The 22,137-nt window shown below is 57.2% G+C and overlaps 1 protein-coding gene across 2 annotated transcripts; it reads right to left on the bottom strand.

Annotated features, from left to right (window-relative positions):
* Positions 1 to 473: 473 nt before the first annotated feature.
* Positions 474 to 6,213, bottom strand: LOC136136821 (cytochrome P450 11B1, mitochondrial). Of its 2 annotated transcripts, XM_065895049.1 has the most exons (9): positions 5,970 to 6,213; positions 5,467 to 5,622; positions 4,396 to 4,595; positions 4,083 to 4,286; positions 3,659 to 3,813; positions 1,947 to 2,113; positions 1,432 to 1,510; positions 1,140 to 1,337; positions 474 to 996 (listed from the first exon to the last, which is right to left on the bottom strand). In XM_065895049.1, the coding sequence occupies exons 1-9, from the start codon at positions 6,206 to 6,208 to the stop codon at positions 883 to 885; spliced, it is 1,512 nt and encodes a 503-aa protein (XP_065751121.1). In that variant the 5' UTR covers positions 6,209 to 6,213; the 3' UTR covers positions 474 to 882. The 2 variants fall into 2 exon arrangements, with proteins under 2 accessions (XP_065751121.1, XP_065751122.1); XM_065895050.1 differs by lacking the exon at positions 1,140 to 1,337 and having other exon boundaries at positions 883 to 996; positions 5,970 to 6,208.
* Between the last annotated feature and the right edge of the window lie 15,924 nt (positions 6,214 to 22,137).

The raw sequence follows: 22,137 nt of genomic DNA on the forward strand, positions 1-22,137 counted from the left end.
GTTCAAAGCCTCTTCCACCCATGAGGTTAGGTGGCTGCTCTGCTCTGGGGCACGGGGCACTGCACGAGGGCAGTGGGGCCCTCCAGACCGGCTCCGCTAAAGGGAGCACGAGATGGCCCCACGCCCTCCTCTAGAGGCTTCTCTGTGGCCCCCGAACTCCTGCCGGAGGCGGTCAACATCCCTCCTGCTGTCCGATGCGTACCATTGACCCAGATGTCCAAGTTGGCTCTTTGGTAGCTACCCTTCTAGTAAACATGACTGCTGACCTGCCTATGCAGGCCCTCGGCTGGGCACTTCAGCCACAATCCCAGAGGGCTGGCACTGCCAGGAGGAGCCCCTGCGGGCTGAGTGGAGCAGGTAGATGGACAGCTAGCAACCCAGCTTGAAGGGCAAGTCCATGCCAGAGCACTGCAGACAAAAGGGACGGCATTGGAAATGGTACCGAGCAGGACAGGGGACACCCAAGTTGTCATCTCTTGCGTGGGGGCAGTGTTTAGCACGGAGGGCATAGAGCCTGGACAGGGCGGCAAAGGGCGGCGTCTGAGGCCCCTTTGCTTGGATGGACACACAGGGAGCCTGGAGCTGGGGCAACAGGGGCTCCAAGGCCCTCAGACGGTGCTCCTTGCAGGACAGGGCCCTGGTGGCACCGGGCACGTGGCCAGGACCTGCGACCAAGTTTCATCCCCAGCTCTGCTCGGGCCTTGCTGCACAGGCTGGCAAGCCCGGACCCTCGGAGGGCTGGGCTGTTCCATTTGTGCAACGCGCTGCCTGGACCGTGGTGTGGCTCAGGAAGCAGGGCCCATGGGAGAAAAGAGGGGTGGTGGCCTGGGGTCAGGCAGAGGGAGCCTGTGGTGTGACTAGCCCGACCGAGTGGCGACGTGACTAGCTGATGGCCCGGAAGGTGAGGAGGGGGAGGGTAGAGGGCATCAACACGAAGCGGTAGATCATCTTTACGTCCTCTTGCACCAGCGTCTCCACCAGGAAGTTTTTCAGCACCTAGGACAGAGGCGCGGGTTCTGCCTGGCCGGCCTCCCCTGCCTTCCAGGGCCCTGAGGGCGGGTGCCCCAGGAGCAGAAGCCTGAGGTCCCGAGGAGGCTGCCCGCCCAGGCCCCATCCAGGCCCCATCCAGGCCCACTCACGTGGTGCAGCAGAAGCAGCATCTCCGCCTCTGCCAGGCGCCGCCCCAGGCACTGGCGCACGCCAAAGCCAAAGGCCAGGTGTGGGAACCTGGTACCCGAGGCTCGGCTGTCCAGCCAGCGCTGGGGCTGATAGCGCTCGGGCCTGGTGAACATGGCGGGGTTTCGACCCAGGGAGTACAGTAGCACCTTCACCAATGTCTGCAGACACGTGGGGAGGGACGGGGTCAGATGCCCTGTGGGTGAAGGTCAGAGGGCGGGGTGTCTGGCAGAGGAGCCCTGCGGCCTCACTCACCCCGGCCGGGATGTGGTAGTTCTGCAGCACCACGTCTGAGCTCACCTGCCGCTCCAAGAAGACACCCACGGGGTACAGCCTGAGCACAGGGGCGGCCAACAGGGTCCTCAGCTGCGACAGGGCCCTCGCTTCCCTTCTGCAGCCTCCCTAGCCCAGCGCCCACGGCCCGAGGGCAGCTCCCCCAGCGCCCTCACAGCTCGCTCCTGGCACTGGGAGGCCCGAATCCCGAGGAGCTGCTTCCTTGCCTCTCCTGAGTCAGCCAAAGCTGCCCCGGCCTGAGCAGCCCCGGGCCAATGAGGACACGACCGACGATGGTCCCGGGACACTGCGGTGAGACCCCAGAGGAAGAAGCACCCCCATCCCTTTAGGGAGAGGAAGAGGAGGCGCAGGGGGATGTAGCCTCGGGCCAAGCTGCTGACCAGCAGCCCCAGGATCTGCCTGCAAGCTGCGGCGAGCGGGCTGTCCCGACGGCGGGGCCAGGGCCGCGGTGGGGAGCCCAGGTCTAGCGCGCCTACCTTAAGGTCTCCTTGAGGGCCGCCCGCAGCAGGGGCAGCTCCGTGGTCGCCCTCTGGGGATTTTCTGAGACCCTGGCCTCGGCCACCAGGCTCTCCTGGCGCAGGGCCTGCTGCACTTCCGGGTTCCGAGCCAGTTCAAAGAGAGTCATCAACAAGGGGAAGGCCGTCTGCAGGAGCCACGGGGCCAGGGCTCAGACCCGGGCACAGGCTGCGTCCCTCCACCCCCAGGGCATCCCTCCCAGAAAGATGGCCGCCGTCCCCTGGGGCAGGGGACCTGCGTGCCCGGAGATGACAAAGCCCAGAGAGCTGACCGTCAAGATCCTGAAGCCACCTTGTCTGCTTCCCCTGAATCCCTTGGGGAGGGTGTCCCCAACCTCAGAGAAGACCCGGGCCTCCTGCAGCCGCTTCAGAGCCTGGCTCGCGCCCTCCTCTGGGCCCAGGAGGTGGCCACTCTTGCCATCTATTCAGCGGGGAGGGTTCCGGAGCCCCGGGCCATCCGCTCCCCGTGGGTCGCCTCCCTGGCCAGCCACAGGCAGGTCTGAACACGGGGTCCTGACATGAACCAGCCACCCCGGGCCCCAACTGTTTCCTCCTCCTGGATCATCTCCATGTGCAGGGAGAGGTGTCCACCAGCCCAGCCTGAGATCTGGGAGGCTGAATATCTCCTAAATGCCGTCCCCAAGGCAGCGCGCCCCTGGCATCTCCTGATATGCAGATACGGCTCCCTGTTGCTCCCTCAGCTTAAGTCCGTGCTCTGCCCTGTGGCCCGAGAGGGAGCTGGAGTCTGAGCGAGACACTCCCTACACTGGCTCCCTCTAGCCTTTGATACAGGCCTGGTGCCCAAAGCCCCTCCTGACAGGGGCCCTGACCCTGTCTGCCCTCCTCTGCCCACGTGCCCTGTTCCCCAGGCTCAGCCTCACAGCCTTCCTTGCTGTCCGCTCTTGCAGGCCCTGGCCTGCTGCCCTCCCAGCCTCCTCTTCTTGGCCTGTCTAACTTCTGTGTGGTCCTTCCACACCCAGCGCAAAGGCCTCCTTCTCCAGGAAGCCTTCCCAGAGCTACCTCCTGAGGCACAGGCCCTGCCCTGGGCTCTCACCTTGTGGTTGCACCACAGCCCCTGCTCAGGGAGTGTCTGCACCAGGGGTCTGCGCCTCTGCTCAGGATCCTGGGTGCCTAGCAGGCGCTCAGAGATGCTGGCGGATGCAGGTTCGGTCCAGAGACCGGCAGCTTCGGCTGCGCTCACACCCCGGGGCCCACCCTGCCCACTGTGCCGGGTTGCCAGCCACCTGCTGTCCCGCCCACACACTGGAGCCCCTTGCTGTCCCTCCCATCAGTCTGTCACTGCCAAAGGATCTTGAGTGAGAGCCAAAGGTACTCTGTCCCTGGGAAATGTCCCCTGTGTGGGCCTCCAGCCGCGCCTCGGCCCTTCCCCCCCACCCCACCCCCCGCCCCAGGACCTAGATAGTCCCCGGGGTCTCTGCTGCTGCATGTCCCTGGGCCTCGTCCACTCTGCACTCTGCCTGGAGCGTGGCTTCCCACGAGAGTAACCACAGACTCCTGCCTTTGAGGCCTGGCTCCCGTGCTCCCCCTTCTCAGTTGGGAAGCTGGAGCCGTAGACTGGGGAAGGGCTTGGAGGAGACGTTTGCCATGGAAGGGGGCAGCCTGGAGGCAGGAGGGCTCCCTGTTCCATGGGAAGGGCTGGGCGCTGGCCTGACCGTGTCCACGCTCCCAGCAGTGAGGTCGATAGAGTTGGCCTTGATGGTGTCCAGGGTCATGTCCGCACGCATCAGCAGCTCTGCCACGATGCCGCTGTAGTGCCACGGGTGGCCGAGGGCCAGCTCCTGATATATTCTCCGGATGGCTCTGTTGGCTGTGGGACACACAGAGACAGAGGCCCTGGGTCTGGTGCTGGGAAGCACTTTTTTTGTCATCCTCCTACCCTTCGGCCCTCAATACCCCCAGGTCTCCGTGTCCTACCCCCATTCTCGGAACAGCCCAGTCCAGCCTCACTGCCAGCTCTCTTGGGGACCATGAAGAAGCCACAGGTCCCTCCTGTGGCCTCCGTTCTCCCCAGACTGTGGTGCGTGGAGGGGGCCCTGGGGTCCCTGGCCGCAGCACTGCCCGACCCCCCGCCCTCACCGTACTGGAAGATGTAGTCCCAGGCCTCAAAGTGCTCGTTCCACACGCTGGCGCTCGTCCAGCGAGACAGGCTCCTGGGCACGAACATGAGCTGTACGGTGGACTTGAACATGGCCTCCAGAGCGTGGATAAAGTTCAGGCTGTCAGGATTCGGGTGCTGGGCAAAGAGGCCCAGCTGCTCTCCGTAGAGGACTAAGTGGCTGGCTGCGGGGAGGAGGGGGTTCCTGAGCCCGAGGCAGCGCAGGGCCTCACAACCACCTGCCCCCGGCCCTCCCTGACCCCGCCCCAGCCCGCTCCGGTGGCGGGCCCACACCTTCGATGGCGTAGTGGAAGATGCTGGGCCTGATGTCCAGGGTCAGACTCCCTCGGGCATTCTGCACCACCCTCGCCTTCAGGGCCCGGGAGAAATCCCTGGCCACCCGATCCACCAAGGGCGTGTACTTCTGCACAGCCTGCAGCGACAGCACGTCTGGGTTCAGCCGCAGTCGGTCCAAACGCCACTGGGGTCCGTTTCTGTCGAGCAGGGAGCGGGGCATCAGGGCGTCCAGAGTCAGCAGCTGGCCGCGGCCCTGTACCCCACCTCCTTTTCCCCAGAGGGAAGCGGGTGAGGCGGGGAGCCGCCTGTTGGTTCCTAGGGGGCAGGCTGCCCGCGTTTGGGCCTCGGCAGCAGCTCTTCCTCAGGGCAGCCCCGTGCGCTTCGCCCAGGGGAGACGGGGGCCTCTGCCTGAGCCTGCCGCGGGGGTCTGTGCAAACTGGCAGGCCCCGCGCCTGGCACACCCGTCTCCCCCCCGGGCCCTCTCTGGGGCTGAGGCTTTCGCTGTGAGGAAGGGGGCTGAGCCCCCAGGCAGGCCTGGCCCAGCTGTGCTCTCGTCACACCCCAGAGTGGGCGAGGCCCCTGGAGACCTTCATCTCCCGGCTCCTGCGATGCTGCCTCTGTGCCAGCCCCACCGCCCCCTCCCTGCAGAGCCTCCTGCTGCAGTGTGGCAGGAATCAAGTCGTGTCTCTCCTAATACACCCACGCAGAGCCCGGCGCCGACGGGGCGCTGCCTGCAGGGCCTCCAGGGGGGCCCTGACCTGGACGAGGGGAGAATTCCAACCCACACGCAAGCGCCTCGGAGGCCTGTGCAGGTGCGGGCTCCCTGACGGCAGGCATCATCCTTCTTCCTCTGGCCCTGCAGGAAGGGGCCGGGCTCCCCTCCCCCGCCCCAGGGCACACACGACCCCCAGGGGATGGGCAGGATCTGCATCTGGAGCCAGTGGTCACCGTCTCTCCACCCACCCGGATGGTTCCCCGGGCGGGCGTGCTTCGGGGTCTTCCCTGGCCGGCCTCCTCTCTGCACCCAGGCTGCCCGCCCCCTCCGTGCGCATCCCCACTCGCCCGCACAGCAAGAACACGCCGCACGTGAGGCCACGATCCTGTCGGTAGGCCAGCCAGGGCTCCGGGAACGTCCGCCGGGGGTGAGGGCTCTCCACCTGCTGCAGCCGCTCCACGTCCTCGGGCAGCATCACAAATACCGTGTGTCTCCCTCCCACGTCACACCTGTGGGACGAAGCTCCCAGCCCTGCCGTGGTGCCGTGTCCTCCCCGGGCCCCACTCTGCAGAACCAGTCCGCCACTGGCCCGGAGCGGGCGGTCCCTCCCGCCGCCTCACTGAGGCCTCCCCTCCTCTGGGGTCTGCGTTCTGTGCTCCCAGCCGCGAGCCACGCACGGCCCCGTGCTCAAGAAGGCCCCAGTCTGCAGCAGCGAAGGCACAGACCTGCCCCGCGGATTCCCCTCCCTGCCCCTCACCCCCACTCCCCAGGCGCCCCTGCGCCTAGCAGGGACTCAGCTGCCAGTGGGGACAGAAAGTTAGGGTGCTCTCGCCGAGGTGGGCAGGGAGAGCTTTACCTGAAAATGGGCCCCAGCTCCTGGAAGGTCTGATGCATGTCCAGGTGTATGTTCTCAGAGCCCTGCTCCTTCCAGATCTGAAGCACCCGCATCCACCTGTGGCCGGGACACCGGGGCACGGCTTCGAAGGGCAGCACCGCCTTGGGGGTCGGAGTGGCTCTGGTGCCCAGTGCGCGTGCCCTGTGAAGGGACAGCCAGGGCCCTGCCATCCACACTCTGGCCTTTGCCCACAGCGCCATCCTGCTGCACCCCCGCCCCCTTCAGCCCCATCCTTTTATCTCCCCTGGCTCGCTGGACCGGCCGACTGGATCGCGTCAGAGGAGAAAGTGTCCCTGGGCCAGACCAGGAAACCCGGGGCAGCGGTCAGGGCTGGAGGCCTCCAGCGGGGGAGGAAAGAGACGGACGGGCGCCCAGTCCGGCAGTGACGCAGGCCTGCTCGGGGGTGGCTGTTGGGAGCAGGGACAGGGTCTGGAGCAGGGACCCGATGGGGTGGGGCTGAGGGAAAGAGGCCTCCCTCCCCATCCAGTGAGGGAAAGAAGCAAGATGGATAGGTGCCTTATCTTAGCAAGGGATGAAAGGGGACCTTGGGTATTTTCATCCCTTTTCTACAAGGACCAGAGTGGGAAGCAGTGCTGAGGGCTTTGCTCTAATTTCTTGAGGCCGCATGTGTTTTGTCCACTCTTCCCAGGCCCTGTGCTGGGTCCAGGGAGTGGAGGCAGGAGCCAGCAAGGGGGTCTCCCAGTCTCACGGGGGCAGAGAGGGGGATGCAAAGACACCACTGGCGGTGGCACTGGGACTGCCAGGGCACTGATGTGGCCGAGGCCCTGTCTGTCTGGGCTTGCTGGTCCCACTGAGGAGCAGAGAGCACCTAGAAGACAGGGTCACTGGGGGGGTGGACTGCAAGCCCCTCCTCAGGCGGGAGGGTGAAAGGTCCCCGCTTCCCCCCACGGGGCCTGTGCTCGGGGCCCGCAGTCTCCTTTCCCCCCGGAACCCGTGCTCCCGGCGTGGGCAGAGTCTATGACGGGGGTGTGATTGTGGACTCCCCCCTCTCCCAGGGACCCTGGCCAGCAAGCACGCAGCCGGAGCCACCCCTAAGAGGGGGTCCATGGTTTGGGGCCCCGACTCGTCTCACCCATGCCTGGCAGCCTTCCCGTGAGGTGGGTAGCGCTGTTGCCGTTCCCATTTCCTAAACAGGCTACTGACGCCCGGAGCTTCTGTCTCCTCCCGAGGCCCCCCGTCCCGCCCGGTGTGCCAGAGGGGCCCCAGCGCCCCGACCCTGACATGGGGGTGAGGCGGTGAGGCCACCGCAGCGCAGGCTCTGGGGGCAGGACGGAGGGTACGTGTGGGGTTAGCAGGGTGGCTGACGACCTGATGTTACTGGTCATTCTACTTCAATCCGTTCCCTGCTCCTGACACTTCCTCGGGGAATATTCGGCTGGGGCAATGAGTCAGAACCGCCAAGGCCCCTCGTCAAGCTGAGATGTACGACGTGCCTCAGCCCCAGATGGTGTAAGAGCTGTCCTTGGGCCGAGGAGACGCAGCCTGCCCTTGCTGTGCTGGCGCATCGGCCCGGGCCACGCTGGCCAGCCTCCTGCTGCCCGTTCCTCCACCCTGCGGCCCCTCCCGGCCTCTCCTGATCTGCCCTTGGGGCTGTCGGGGCTCTGCCGTGTGCCAGCTTTCCCCGTCCCTACACAGTCTGCCGCAGGGTGCTGGACGTACAGGTCAGCCCAAAGCCGAGCCCTGCCCCGAGGAACTGCAGGGGCGGCTGCCCCCTGAGGCACCGGCACCCCAGGCTCCGGAACTTGCGCTGAAGTCCTGGTGCCTCCCAGATCGCCCAGCCTGGCAGCCCCTCTGCAGACTTCCTCCTGTGCTGAGGTGGAGCAAGCCGGGTGGGCGGAAAATGTCCCATAAGTCTAGGCAGGAAAGGTGGCCACAGGGAGGGTCTGAAGGTCTGAGCAGAACGCAGGCTGGGAAGGTTCCAGAAGGTCTGAGCAGGACACGGGGATGGCAGGGGCGGGGAAGGTTCCAGAGGGTCCGGGCAGGACACGGGGAGCGTTGAAGGTTCTAGAAGGTTGGGCAGGTCACGGGCGGTGGGCGCCGTGTAGCAGGCTCGGACTCGGCCTCAGGTCAGCTTTTGCCGGTCCTGAGGTTCGGCCCTACCCCCTCGAGCAAGGTTCCGGGATCCCGCGGGCGCCAGTCAGCCATCCGAACCCCAAAGCATGCCCACCCATGGGGTGTCTGGTCTTTGCCTACCCCCCTAGCCGCCCCTCCCCTGGGTACAGGCACCTCCAACTTCCCACGAAGCGGCCCCTCCCCATCCCAGCTTCGGTTGTGTCTTTTTTCAGGCCCTTTGTTCTGGGTTGAATTTGCTGTCACTTTCCCGGCTTTTGAGATGGAAAATAAGATCCTTGGGCTTCAGGCTCTCTGCCTTTCTGATGTGTGCTTGGCCTCCCTGCCTTTCCTGCCAGGCCTTGAGGCTGTTTAGGTCTGGTTTTGTTTTGGAAAATTGTAATCATTGTGCTGCCCCAAATCTTTTTTGTTTTCTCCTGGGAGCGATGGGGTGTGGAGGCTTTATGAGTTGGAATTGTTCTCAATGTCCGAACACGTGAAGCGACTGGTTTCTGCGTAACGCCACTGTAGTCGGGAAAGGTACTCTGAGTGAGTTCCAAAAATTCCTTATGGATGTGAAATCTCCATCTGCCTTTAACTCTCGGGCTACTCTTTGCCTTGAAGTCTACACTGGCTGATACTAATGGAGGTGTTTCCACACCTCCTGTTACCCCCTCTGCGTGGGGCTGTTGTTGTCAAATGTTTTATTTCTAAATGCGATGTGCATTAAACATGCCTTGTAGTGGGATCTGCTGGTAAGGCAACAGCCGAACTGTTTTTGTGTCGAGCCATATTCATTTACCTTCATGTCTGGAGCGTATTTTCCCTTCCTTAGAAGAGAAGTCTTGGTGATCGGTGTCTTCTTTCTACAGCGTTTGGAAGTGATTGTCCGTGAGGTTTTCTGTTTCTCCTGGTTTTGTGGGAAGAGCAGACATGGCTGGGGTGTGGCTGCCTGAAGGTACGGCCTGGCTTTCCTCTGGCTGATGTTCAGATTTTCACTTACTAAAAATCACTTTCCACGGTTCAGCTGTGGTACATCTGAGATTGGTCTTCCTTGTGTGAGTTTTTCTTCGGACCTGCCGCACTGAACTTTCTGGGTTGTGGGCCGCTGGCCCAAGCTCATCCTGAAAAATTGTCGTCTCCGCCGTTCTCTCTTCAGAGATCGGCTCTGTCCATCTCTCTGTCTCTCCTTCTAGGACTCCGGTTACACGGAGGCCAGATATTGGACTCTGACCTGCGTGTCCCCTCTTCCCAGGTCGGTTCGTTGCTTTGTTTTTCTTTCTCTGGGTGTCAGTTTGGATATTTTCTGTACACCTGTCTTCAGGTTTTCTATTGTTCTGTTTTTCCTGCATCTGGTTGGCTGTTAAGCCCATCCAGTGAGTTTTTCACTTTCAGGTGTTTTGTTTTTCTGTTTTAGGGTGTCCCTTTGATTCTCTTTGTGGATGTTGTAGGGGAGGAAAAGACTTCCTCTACCCTCTTAGGTTCCTTTGGCTGGTCTAATCTAGTTGATGTGAGATGCATTAACAGAAGGAAAAGAAACCAATTTAATTTTGTAGGTACGGAGGCCCCACAGGTATAGGACCTAAGAAGTGACCAGAGATGGCTGTCTACATACCTGTTTAGGCAAAGAATGTGTTATTTGAGAAGATTTGATAAAACAGAGGGATTTTTGCTTGGGGTATCATATTAATGAAGAAGTAAAGTTTTTTTATGCCCCTTTCTCAGACTCAAAATCCCCCCATCTTTGGCGATAAGGGTGCCCTCCAATCCTCCCCACGTAGCGGGGATACCTTCCCGTGGGACTCTTGCTTCTTGCTTTCAGTGGGACAACGTAGGGTCAGAGCGTTCTTCTGGTGCTGGGTGTTTCTCAAGTAACTTTATTTTTCTTTATTTTATTTTATTTTTTTACATCTTTATTGGAGGATAATTGCTTTACAATGGTGTGTTAGTTTCTGCTTTATAACAAAGTGAATCAGTTATACATATACATGTGTTCCCATATCTCTTCCCTCTTGCGTCTCCCTCCCTCCCACCCTCCCTATCCCACCCCTCCAGGCGGTCACAAAGCACCGAGCTGATCTCCCTGTGCTATGCGGCTGCTTCCCACTAGCTATCTATTTTACGTTTGGTAGTTATATATGTCCATGCCACCTCTCACTTTGTCACAGCTTACCCTTCCCTTTCCCCATATCCTCAAGTCCATTCTCTAGTAGGTCTGTGTCTTTATTCCTGTCTTATCCCTAGGTTCTTCATGGCATTTTCTTTTTCTTAAATTCCATATATATAAGTGTTAGCATACGGTATTTGTCTTTCTCTTTCTGACTTACTTCACTCTGTATGACAGACTCTAGGTCCATCCACCTCATTACAAATAGCTCAGTTTCGTCTCTTTTCATGGCTGAGTAATATTCCATTGTATATATGTGCCACATCTTCTTTATCCATTCATCCGATGATGGACACTTAGGTTGTTTCCATGTCCTGGCTATTGTAAATAGTGCTGCAATGAACATTTTGGTACGTGACCCTTTTTGAATTATGGTTTTCTCAGGGTATATGCCCAGTAGTGGGATTGCTGGGTCATATGGTAACTCTATTTTTCGTTTTTTAAGGAACTTCCATACTGTTCTCCATAGTGGCTGTACCAATTCACATTCCCACCAGCAGTGCAAGAGTGTTCCCTTTTCTCCACACCCTCTCCAGCATTTATTGTTTCTAGATTTTTTGATGATGGCCATTCTGACCGGTGTGAGGTGATATCTCATTGTAGTTTTGATTTGCGTTTCTCTAATGATTAATGACGTTGAGCATTTTTTCATGTGTTTGTTGGCAGTCTGTATGTCTTCTTTGGAGAAATGTCTATTTAGGTCTTCTGCCCATTTTTGGATTGGGTTGTTTTTTTAATATTGAGCTGCATGAGCTGTTTATGTATTTTGGAGATTAATTCTTTGTCCGTTGATTCATTTGCAAATATTTTGAGAGTTGTCTTTTCGTCTTGTTTGTAGTTTCCTTTGCTTTGCAAAATCTTTTAAGTTTCATTAGGTCCCATTTGTTTATTTTTATTTCCATTTCTCTAGGAGGTGGGTCAAAAAGGATCTTGCTGTGATTTATGTCATAGAGTGTTCTGCCTATGTTTTCCTCTAAGAGTTTGATCGTTTCTGGCCTTACATTTAGGTCTTTAATCCATTTTGAGCTTATTTTTGTGTATGGTGTTAGGGAGTGATCTAATCTCATACTTTTACACGTACCTGTCCAGTTTTCCCAGCACCACTTATTGAAGAGGCTGTCCTTTCTCCACTGTACATTCCTGCCTCCTTTATCAAAGATAAGGTGACCATATGTGCATGGGTTTATCTCTGGGCTTTCTATCCTGTTCCATTGATCTATATTTCTGTTTTTGTGCCAGTCATATTGTCTTGATTACTATAGCTTTGTAGTATAGTCAGTATGTGGCGTTGGCATATTTTGGGGCAGCCTGTGTTGAGCCCTATCAGTGCCCTCCTGAACCCTGCCTGGAATTTTCACACATTAAAGCTGGGGTGGTAGGTCACCCCGTTATTTCATTGAATTAAGCTCTTAGTCTTGAAAAGAGATCACTTAAGTAGTTGTGTCTCCTTTTGGGAGGTGGTGGCGCAGGTGGGGTCTTAAGTTAGGCCTACTTTGTAGGAGAAGTCAGGCATTTAATAAGGCATTGCCATGGAAACTAAGGGAAAATAACGGTGAATGATGGGAGCAAATTATAAACACTGTCTGAGTTCTGAGGGCGACCAGCCTAGAAGAGCTCTTTGTATCATATCTGAAGTGTTCTTCACGTGGTTTAAGGGCAGGCAGTGGCAACTTGACGGCTTTTCCTGGTTTGCGGCTGGAATGGCTCGAGTGATCTTTCTGAGTGGCCCACGTGGCAAGAAGCACAAAGATCGTCTATACGTGAGCTGTTGTGGTGATTTCTCGGAAGTTTATGTAAAGTTGTCCATCTTTAGTTTGCATGGCTTTAGAAAAAGGGCAGTTTTAGTTCTTAATGACTGCAAATCAGAAGGGTGGGAGAAAAATAGGAAATTTTAGTTTGGAGAGATGTAGCCAAATTTTGAGGAAACAGACTGGAAGAATTCAGGGTCTAGTTCATTGTACAGTTCAAAAACATAACGTAAAAAGTAGTCAGCAGGGCTTCCCTGGTGGCACAGTGGTTGAGAGTCCGCCTGCCGATACAGGGGACGCGGGTTCGTGCCCCGGTCCGGGAAGATCCCACATGCCGCGGAGCGGCTGGGCCCGTGAGCCATGGCCGCTGAGCCTGCGTGTCCAGAGCCTGTGCTCCGCAACGGGAGAGGCCACAGTAGTGAGAGGCCCGCATACCGCAAAAAAAAAAAAAAAAAATGGGCAGAGAACCTGAATAGATATTTTCCCCAAGACATACATATGGCCAACAGGCACATGAAAAGATACTCAACATCGCTCATCAGGGAGATGTAAATCAAAACCACAATGAGATGTCACCTCACACCTGTCACAATGGCTATTATCAAAAAGACAACAAATAACAAGTGCTGGTGAGGGTGTGGAGAAAGGGGAACCCTCATGCACCATTTGTGAGAATGTTAATTGTTGTAGCCATTATGAAAACAGTATAAAGATTCATCAAAATACTAAAAATAGAACTACCATATGAAGGGGAAGATGGGACGAATTGAGAGTAGCCCTGACATGTATACACTACCATGTGTAAAATAGATCGCTAGTGGGAAGCTGCTGTATAACACAGGGAGCTCAGCTCAGTGCTCTGTGATGACCTGGGTGGGGGGATGCAGGGTGGGAGGGGGGCTCAAGAGGGAGGGGATATATGTATACATATAGCTGATTCACTTCATTCTCCAGCAGAAACTAACACAACATTGTAAAGCAATTATACTCCCATTTTTTTTTAATGACAAAAAAAAAAAAAAAGAACTACCACATGATCCAGTGATTCCACTCCTGGGTATTTATCCAAAGAAAAAGAAAACAGTAATTAGAAAAGTAACATGTATCCCCAGTGTTCATTGCAGCATTAATCACAGTAGTCAAGTTGTGGAAGCAACCTAAGCCCTCATCAATAGATGAGCGGATAAAGAAGATGTGGTATATACACAATGGAGTATTACTCAGCCATAAAAAAGAATGAAATCTTGCCATTTGTGACAAAATGGATGGAACTAGAGGGTATTTTGCTAAGTGAAATAAGCCAGACAAAGACAAATACTGTGTGATTTCACTTGTATGTGGAATCTAAAAAAACAAAACAAATGAACAAATATAACTAAACAGAAACAGAGTCACGGATACAGAGAACAGACAGGTGGTTGCCAGAAGGGAGGGGTTGAGGGGAGGAGAGAAATAGACGAGGGAGATTAAGAGGGCCAAACTTCCACTCATAAAATAACTAAGTCATGGAGATGGAATGTACACTGTGGGGAATAGAGTCAGTAATTATATAATTCCTTTGAATGGTGACAGATGGTAACTAGACTTACTATGGTGATCGTTTCGAAATGTATGGCAATATCAAATCACTACGTTGTATAATGGGAACTAACCTAGTGTTATAGGTCAATTATACTTCAAATACAAATTCATAGAAAAAGAGAAGAGGTTTCTGGTTACCAGAGGCGGGGTGAAGGGAGGGGGAATTGGATGGAGGTGGTGGAAACGTACAAACTTCCAGTCACAAGACAAAGAAGTACTAGGGATGTAATGTACAACATGGTAAGTAGAATGAACGCTGCTGCGGGTTATATAGGAAACTTGTCAGGAGAGTGAATCCTGAGTTCTCATCACAAGGAAAAAATTTGTTTCTATTCCTGTTTTTCATCCACGTGCGATGATGGATGTCACTAGGTGTGCTGTGGTCATCATGTCATGACGTGTGTAAGTCACATCGTCGTGCGGTACACCTTAAACCTACCCGGCGCCGAATGTCCAATTATGCCTCCATAGAACCGAAAGGAAAAACATATCCTCCGTTGTGAGTTCTTGCTCCAGCGTTTAACGCCTGTCTCACTGTCCCGATCTGAGCTCACACTCAAAACCAGCTGGAGCTCGATAACCAGGTCAGCCCGGGACTTCGGGACTTCGCTTCCTGCTTTTTCCTGCTTGCTCGGCTTGCTTTGGAACAACTTAACCCTTGACCCCGGGAAAGGCTCCGCCCACAGGTCCTTTCTCTCTCTGCTCCCCACCTGTTCTGTGGGGTCCCTGGCTAGGCTCCTCTGTGGCCCCTGTGCACACAGTAGCGCCCTCTCTGGGACCCGGAGTATAATACACTTCTTCCTTCCAAGTCTTTGCCTTGCCCATCCAACATTTCTAATAGGACAGCAGCAGGATGGACAGGCAGGGTCTGCCCCGGAGAGATCTCTGGAAATGGAGCCTGTGGGGACAGCGGGACCTTGGGGGCACAGCTAATTCAGGAGATGGGTGGACAAACACGGCCCTCCCCCCCACAGTGCCGGGAGCAGCCCCCGGCGGCATCCTCACAGGTCCGTTTTATCCCACAGGAAGGGCAGGATCCTTCCGGTCCAAATCCTTCATCAGGCTGGCACCAACAGCAGACTTTCTGCTGGCCGAACTGCCAGGAAGGGGCTTGCTGGGGAGACAGTAAGTGACCGGGGAAGCTGAGAACAAGGAATCCCCAGGAGGAGGCTCCCCCGCAGCCGTGTGGGGGATGCACAGAGGACTGGAGGGGGCCTGCGGGACTGGGGGCTGGGGGCCCGGAGAAGGAAGGGGGCCGGGAGATGGATGATTCTGAAAGGTCTCAATTTTGCAGTTCTGAGGAAGGGGGAGCTGCCCAGCTTCCTTCCTCCTGGGATTTACCCAAAGCGAGTGCTTCTGAGGAAGAAAGAGGTTGGATGTCTGCCAATCACTCCTTCCCACCAGGGCCCAGGTGACACCCATCCTGCTGGTCTGGGACTCAAGGTCCTGGATGAGGTCTGACAGGTGGATGCAGGTGGAGGCAGGTGAGCCCAGCCCCGCATTCCTATGGGTGGGGCACAAGGGTTCTGGGGGGTATAACAGTGGGCCACCAGGGAGGTGGTTCCAGATGCTGGCTTGCTGAAAGGAGTCCGAAGCTAGTGGTGAGTTGACACAGGAGGGAGGTGTGCTGGGGGGTCAGCCAGGGAGGCGAGGCAGGAGCCTAGACGTGGGGCACCGCAAAGGGGCCCACGGAGCTGTGCCGTTTCCAGGCGTCATCAAAGGCCTCCATCGCGTCCTTCTGGTCCTCCTGCTGTGCTCGGAGCTCTGTGAGTGCCAGGACACCCGAGGGACCTGGCCCAAGGGCATGGGTGGCAATGCCCTGTGAGAAGCTGTGCTTGTGAGCATGTGAGGGGTCTGCCTTCCAGAACCTGAGTGTGGAAAGGGGCCACAGTTCTTTCAGAGGGGCCCAGAGGCAGCCGTCCAGAGGCCACGCTCCCACACAGCTGTGGTCCTGTTGTGTGGGAGTCTGAACCCAGCCTTCCCGCCCTCTGAGCTTGGGCCTGTGTCCCTGCCCAGCCCCAGCCCTGAGCCTGTGGTGCTACACCTGTTATGGCATCAGCAGTGTCGGCAAGCTCAGCCAGTGCCAGCCCACCCAATGCAACTGGAGCCCTGCTGTCTGCTTTAGGGGCGACCCGACCACAGCCATGGGCAGTGGCGAGTTCCCAGCACCCAGAGCGTGCGGATGGGTTGAGGGGGGGGCTCTGGGAATGGCAGGGGGCCAACATCAGTGTGACCTGGGGCACAACCCTGCCCCTCACCGGCCTGCCTCAGTGTCCCCATCTGTAGAGAGAGGGGCTAGCTCCCAGAAGCCTCCTGGAGGGGGCGGGGGTGCGTGGCGGGGGTGGGGGGGGTGACTGGTGGAACAGGACAGCCTCCCAGCAGAGGAATGGAGAGCCCAGCGGGTCTGGGGAGAGGGTGAGGAGGGACGACCCCAGGAGGGTCAGAGGGGGCCTCCCACCCCAGATGGCTCCTTCCGTGCCCACAGGGAAGGTGGAGTCGTATTACACGGACTGTGTCCTTTCCTGCGAGATAGCTTCCACAGCCATACGGTGCTGACGGCGTCGATAACCCCTAAGTCTGAAGTGCGGGGCGTGACCTGCTGTGCAAAGGACCTGTGTGATGGAGTGGCCCCGACGGGGCGCAGCCTCTGGGCCCTGGCCGCGGGTCTCCTGCTCAGCCTGGGCCCTACCTTCCTCTGGGTCCTGCTGTGACCACCCCTGCGGCGAGGACTCAGATGGGGAGGGGCATCGTTCGCGATCGCGGCTCCACGGGGGCGGCACGGCGGTCCCAGCCCAGCACGCCTGCGCAGACGTGTGCGCTCAGACCCGTGCGTGCTCGGCAAACACAGGCTGTGCCGGGACTCGTCCCCTCGCAGGGCCCGGCGCAGGGGCCCCACCCACCCGGCCAACCCAGCCCCAGGCGCCCAGCTCCCTGCTGTGCCAGCAAGCCTGACACGTTCTGCAAGCGCCATCAATTAACCACTGACTCCAGATGCAGAAACCGCGGGGCGCTGGCTGGACTGGGGCCTGTAGGAGAGCGGAGGCCACAGCCCGACCGGTGGGGTCCCACTGACAGCGAAAATAAACGCTTTCCACATCCTCCTGAGCTTTGCGTGCTCTTCAGCTCCATCGGGGAGAGGGTGGAGTCCCCTGTGACCCCCCCTCGAAGGGAGACTTTGCTTCAAGGCCGTGTTCCCTGGGCCGGGCGAGCTCCGATGGCCGGGGACTGGGAATAGGGGCGCCTGTCCCGGAGGGGCCAGCTCCGCACAGCGGTGGGGGTCCCCGCTCTTCCCCGTGAAGCATTTCCTCCTCCGTGCGCCCCTGCGCGTCCGCGCCAAGCAGAGTGGGAGTGGACCAAACTCCTCCCGCCTTCACTCCCTGAGGTGAAAACAAGGGAGACTCAACCTCAATCCCTGAACATGGCGCGGCCATCCCCAGACTTGAGCGGGTTGGGGAGGGGCCTGTCCCCACTGGGATGGGCCTGGGGGTGGGGCTGGGCCGGGCCTCTGAGGCCTGGAAATCCAGAAGCCTCTCCCTCAACACCCTGCCTTCCCGCATCTCCCCAGCCTCAGCAGGGCAGCCGGCTTCGAGTGGGCGGTGACACCACACAGGCACACAGTGGGGGGTCCGGGGGTGGGCATGTACGCGGTAGGAGCTGCTTCTCGGGAAGAGGGGTCTGAAGACCCCATACATACCTTGCTGGCCTCCAGTGGGCCTGCACAGGTACCCTCACCCCCAGCCTGGTGGGCCAGTCTCCCTCCTCCTGACCTCGCGGTCCTGTCCCCCTGGGTGACCGCGGGCAAGGGCTGTCCCCTCTGGCCTGTGGGGTAACCAGGGACCTCGAATGTAAGGGTGTTGGAGGAGGGGCCTGGGGGGGTGACAACGTGGGCAGACCCATCTGTGTAGGGAGTGCCTGGGGTGTGGCAGGTGAGGAGTCCCCAGGAGAGCCCCTGGTGGCCCCTGAGGAGAGGCAGCGGAGCCTGAGGGACGACCCAGGAAGGACACTCCTTCTCAACAAGGAGCTTCCAGTCATCCCCTGACACTTTTAAGAAAGATGCTTCCAAAAACTCTCCCATTGGCCAGGTCGTGGGTCCCGAGAACCCCAGGAACAGCCCTTGCCGAGAAATGCACCTGTGAGAAAGCCAGGCCACAGAGGGTCCAGTGCCCAGCCAGAGCCCCACCCCATGAGGACCCAGGGCCACCGAGACACCCCCCCCGCCACCCAGATCAGTCACGTCTAAGACAACGGCAACGTCTGCAGACACAGAGGGTTAGGCCCGGAGACCTTCTGGTCACGGGTACCCTGTTGGCTGGGCACTTTGGTTTATGGAAATACAATATAGTCCCCCACATTTGTGATTCTTCATTAATTGTTACAGAGGAAATCTTCGTCAGCATTTTAGCCATACTTAATGAAAACGTCGGTAAACGTCTATGATATGATCTGTGGGAGTTAAAACCTTGAGTTCGCCATTTGCCCTTGCTCTGGGGACAGAAAGCAGTCTGGCAAACGCTCCTGACCCCAAGGATGAGTTCTTAAAATAGCTTTCAAAAGGGGCAAGTCGTTTTTCCAAAATACCAAGAGTTTGTTTCAGTGATTCAAAAGAGCATAGGGATAGGGATAGAGAAGCATAATCAGAGTTAGCTCGAAAATCCCACCAGGGGATCGTAAATAGAGAGGAAATTTGGGGTGGCTTTGGGAGACCGCAGCCAGTTAATGACCACTCGAGAAAGTCATGAGAAAATCCTGAAACAATGTGGGTTTGCGTGACTCATAAGGCAGAGCATCAAAGGCAGACAGGCCTGCCTAAGAAAAACACCAAGCTGACTTGCTTACCAAAAAAGCCGGCAAGGAAAGCGCAAGCCATGCCTCAGGACAATAGAACAATAGTGGAACGTAAGTCACACACCCTGCCCAGCGATATCAACAAGCTAATGACGCCTAGGAGGTGCTCTCTGCACACACAAACTCAGTCATTTAGGGAAAGGTGACATTTCAAAATGAAACACCCTCACTATACTGAGACCCGAAATCATTTTTCCATGGTGCCATGAAAGTCCCGGATGCACCATATAGGGTCAAAAACTCCCCTGCTCCACATGTAAGAGGAGTTGACGTTGGAAGACTCGAAGAACAAGGAAGAAGGTGGTCTTCTCCTCCTCCCCTCTTCTCCTCTGATTAGAAAAATAGAAACCCCTAAGTACTCGGGGCAGCACCGATGCTCGCCTGCCTGCTTGTAAGCCTCACAAGCATCCTATTCTAATAAATCACTTCCGTCCACCACTTTGCCTCTCGCTGAATTCTTTCTGCACTGAGACGGAAAGAACTGGAGCTCCCTGGACCACCACCACCGCCACCCACCGCCCCCCCCCACCCCCGTGCCAAAACACCACCTAGCGGTTTCAGCAGGTCTGTAATTTGAAGACTAAGAATGTCCATCACAGACACTGTACTGTGGTGAGCGGTTTTCTCACTTATATTTCCATGTTCTCAGTCATACTTCTCAGAGGAGCTGGGTTCTGCCAGCAAACTCGTGTCTAATTAACCGCCAGACACAAACTTGCTCACCTGCATGGAATTAGACAGACCAGTATGAGAACCAGGCATGTGCTTCCCAGGTCAGAGGGCCATTCCTCCACGTATGAAGGTTGGGCAAGCTAGTTACAGAGGTGTCCTTGGTAGATTAACATGACAACAGGTGTGGCATCTAGCTTTTCCAGATCAGCCTTCTTCGCTGTGTTTCTAGGACCACTGATGTGAGGGAAGCCACTGGGCCGGACACGTTTCTGGCACAGGCAGGGCAGGCAGTGCTGGCTGCCCACCCAGGAGCCCCACCTGCACTGTGCATGCCTGTGGTTTTGCCGCGTGTGAGGAGCTCAGGAACCAAGCGTCACCTCCCTGCTCCCTGTGCCGCCGGGGCAGGTCGGAAGGGGCAGAACTGGCATGATTGAGTAAAGCATAGAGAGAGGGAGGTCATAAGACCCCTCCCCAGGAAGCCTCTGGAAGCCACCTCCTCTCTGGACAGCGAGTACTTAACAGGAGGGGTGGCATAAGTCTGGGCACCTGCTGTGGGTCACCTGGGGAGGTAGAGGCACAGGACCCAGGTCCCCAGTACAAAACTCTGCCCACCAGAGCAGAAGGGGCCCCAGGGTGGGGCCATCCAGGAGAGACGTTCTCTCCTGGGAAGGGGCTTCAGAGCACTTCTTCCCCTACAGACACACACACACACACACACACGCAAGTGTAAGCAGCTTTGGGCAGGAAAGAGCTCTCTGCAGGAGGTCCCTTTTGTCTTAACACTGACCTGAAACCGGGGTTCCCCACTCTCTACTCATCTCTCGCACAAGCACAGTTTTCAAATGTTTTGATCACACGATACCTTGCTAAACTGCTGGCTCTTTCTGTGGATCGAAGTAGAAATGAAGAATAAGTAACCCACGACCAGGTAAAGATTTCCGAGCAGTGAGCAGCCGGACCTCCAGATGCCCATACACAGGCACACGCACATATACACACGCACGCGGAGATTCACACATATACCTACACACACACACACGCACGCATGCACCTCTGTCCTATCTGGACTCACTGCTGGCGTCGGTCTCCTGGGATATTCCATGACCTTTGCTTTCCTGGTACAGGAACCACCCCTCCCTCCTAGCCACCACTCTGCCTGGAGTGAAGATGGCAGCTGGAGGCTGATTCACTGGGCTGGGACCAGGTCCCGGGCACCATGGCCTCCAGCAGTCTCACCACACGAGTGGAGTATAAGCCCCTTTGCGGGAGGACTGAGCGCTCCCTGCAGGACGCAAGGGGCCCACGTGTCCCGAGGGGCGGGAGGCAGGCCCCGTCCTCCTGCAGAGGCCTGAGGCATAACCATCTGCCTGGATTCCTCCGCCGTGCAATTTCTTGGGCTCTTTAATCTTCCATTGTGATGAGTGGCTGCTATACTAATTATTGCAAGCATCTTCTTTCAGCCTGCCACCTCTTTTCTTTTCTTTCTGATTGCAGCATCACGATAACAGGCAAACTCTTTTCACCGCTCGTATTCTTGAACACATTGGTGGATTACTTAAAAACGTTTTCTGTTAATACACGAAGAGGTGGTCTTACGTTTCTTCTAAAGACCTCTAAGTTTTCCACTTGCAGTCTGAGCTTCGATCCACCTGAAATGCTTCCTCCGTGACGCCCCTACCCAAGTCCCAACACGGTTCATCTCCCCTCCTCTGAGATGCAGGCCGGGGCCCCCCCACCAGCCTCCTACGAGAACCCCCAAAATCACTCAGCTCCCGCCAAGCCCACTCCATGCTGCTTTTAAAACATTTTTAACTTTTCATTTTTAAATCCGTTCACACGTACAAAGATGTCTCAAAAATAATGCAGCGTTTCTAGAATTGCTTCCCTCATCTTCCCCAAATGTTAACTTCTTACATAACCATGGCACTGCCATCAAAAACAGGAACTCAGCACCAGTGCCAGACCCTCAGGCCCTTTTGGAATCCCCCGCCGTCCATCAGTCCTTCCCTTGGGTCCACAGCCCAGTCCTGCACCGCACCTCCACCCTGTCCCCTGGTCTTCTCACCCCGACACCGCCCCTAGAGGCCCCGGCCACTCCCGGCCTCCCAATGCCCATGGCTTACATTCCAGGGCTTTCACTTCGCCTCATTCTAAGACCCCCTAGTTAATCATAGCCATCCCTGTTTTTGACAGCTGACGCACACAGGTTTGCCCACCAGTCGGTGAACTAGAAACACCCTCCAGGCACCACACACACTGAGGTCCCAGGTCCCAGGTCCCAGCCCTTCACCCCCCACCCCCCAGAGCACCTCCTGGGAACATCGAATCTGCAAGGCCCGTGGGCACAGACCTACACAGTGGCCACCTTGGGAAAGCTGGCTGACTCGAGTCTGTCTGTCCCACTGGCCCCACTGCCCAACCAGGAACAAGAGCCCCCGGCCCTCTCCTCTGGCTCTTCTGTTGGGGGTCAGGTACCTCACTTCCCTCCATGGCCCAGACGCTGGTCACCCTCGGAGGGAGGCGTCCCGGAACACAGGGTACCAGAGGGAGCAGCGTGCATGTGTGCGCTGTGTGCACGTGTGTTCTAAATTAAATTTTTTTAACATTTATTTGTTTATTTATTTATTTACTATTTATTTTGGCTGTGCCGGGTCTTAGTTGCAGCACGCGGGATCTTCGTTGCAGCACACGGGCTTCTTAGTTGCGGCATGCACGCGGGATCTAGTTCCCCAGCCAGCGATCGAACCTGGGCCCCCTGCATTGAGAGCGCAGAGTCTTATCCACTGGACCACGAGGGAAGTCCCTGCACGTGTGTTCTGTGTTTGGTGTTGGCATGTGTGCACACTGCGTGCTCAGTGGAGATGCAGGGCTGGGCCTCCCACCAGAGCGTGGCCAGGGCAGCCCTCCAGTTTCCTTTTCCCCAGAATGTTGCCCCATTCTGGCCTGGCCCAGCCTGGGCAACAGAGGAGAGGCGAGGGGCACCAAGACGGGTGGGTGGCTCCTTTGGCCCCGAGGAAGCAAGCCAGGGGGGCTGGGGACCCAGTGG

This window comes from Phocoena phocoena, chromosome 17 (assembly GCF_963924675.1).
Source record: "Phocoena phocoena chromosome 17, mPhoPho1.1, whole genome shotgun sequence".
Classification (NCBI taxonomy): domain Eukaryota; kingdom Metazoa; phylum Chordata; class Mammalia; order Artiodactyla; family Phocoenidae; genus Phocoena; species Phocoena phocoena.

Coding starts and splice junctions, on each gene's coding strand:
- LOC136136821 (XM_065895049.1), bottom strand. CDS start 6,208: ATGGCGCTGTGGGCAAAGGCCAGAGTGTGGATGGCAGGGCCCTGGCTG. Junction 3,814..4,082: donor GGACTACATCTTCCAGTACG/GTGAGGGCGGGG, acceptor TGTGTCCCACAG/CCAACAGAGCCATCCGGAGA. Junction 1,338..1,431: donor ACTACCACATCCCGGCCGGG/GTGAGTGAGGCC, acceptor ACGTGTCTGCAG/ACATTGGTGAAGGTGCTACT.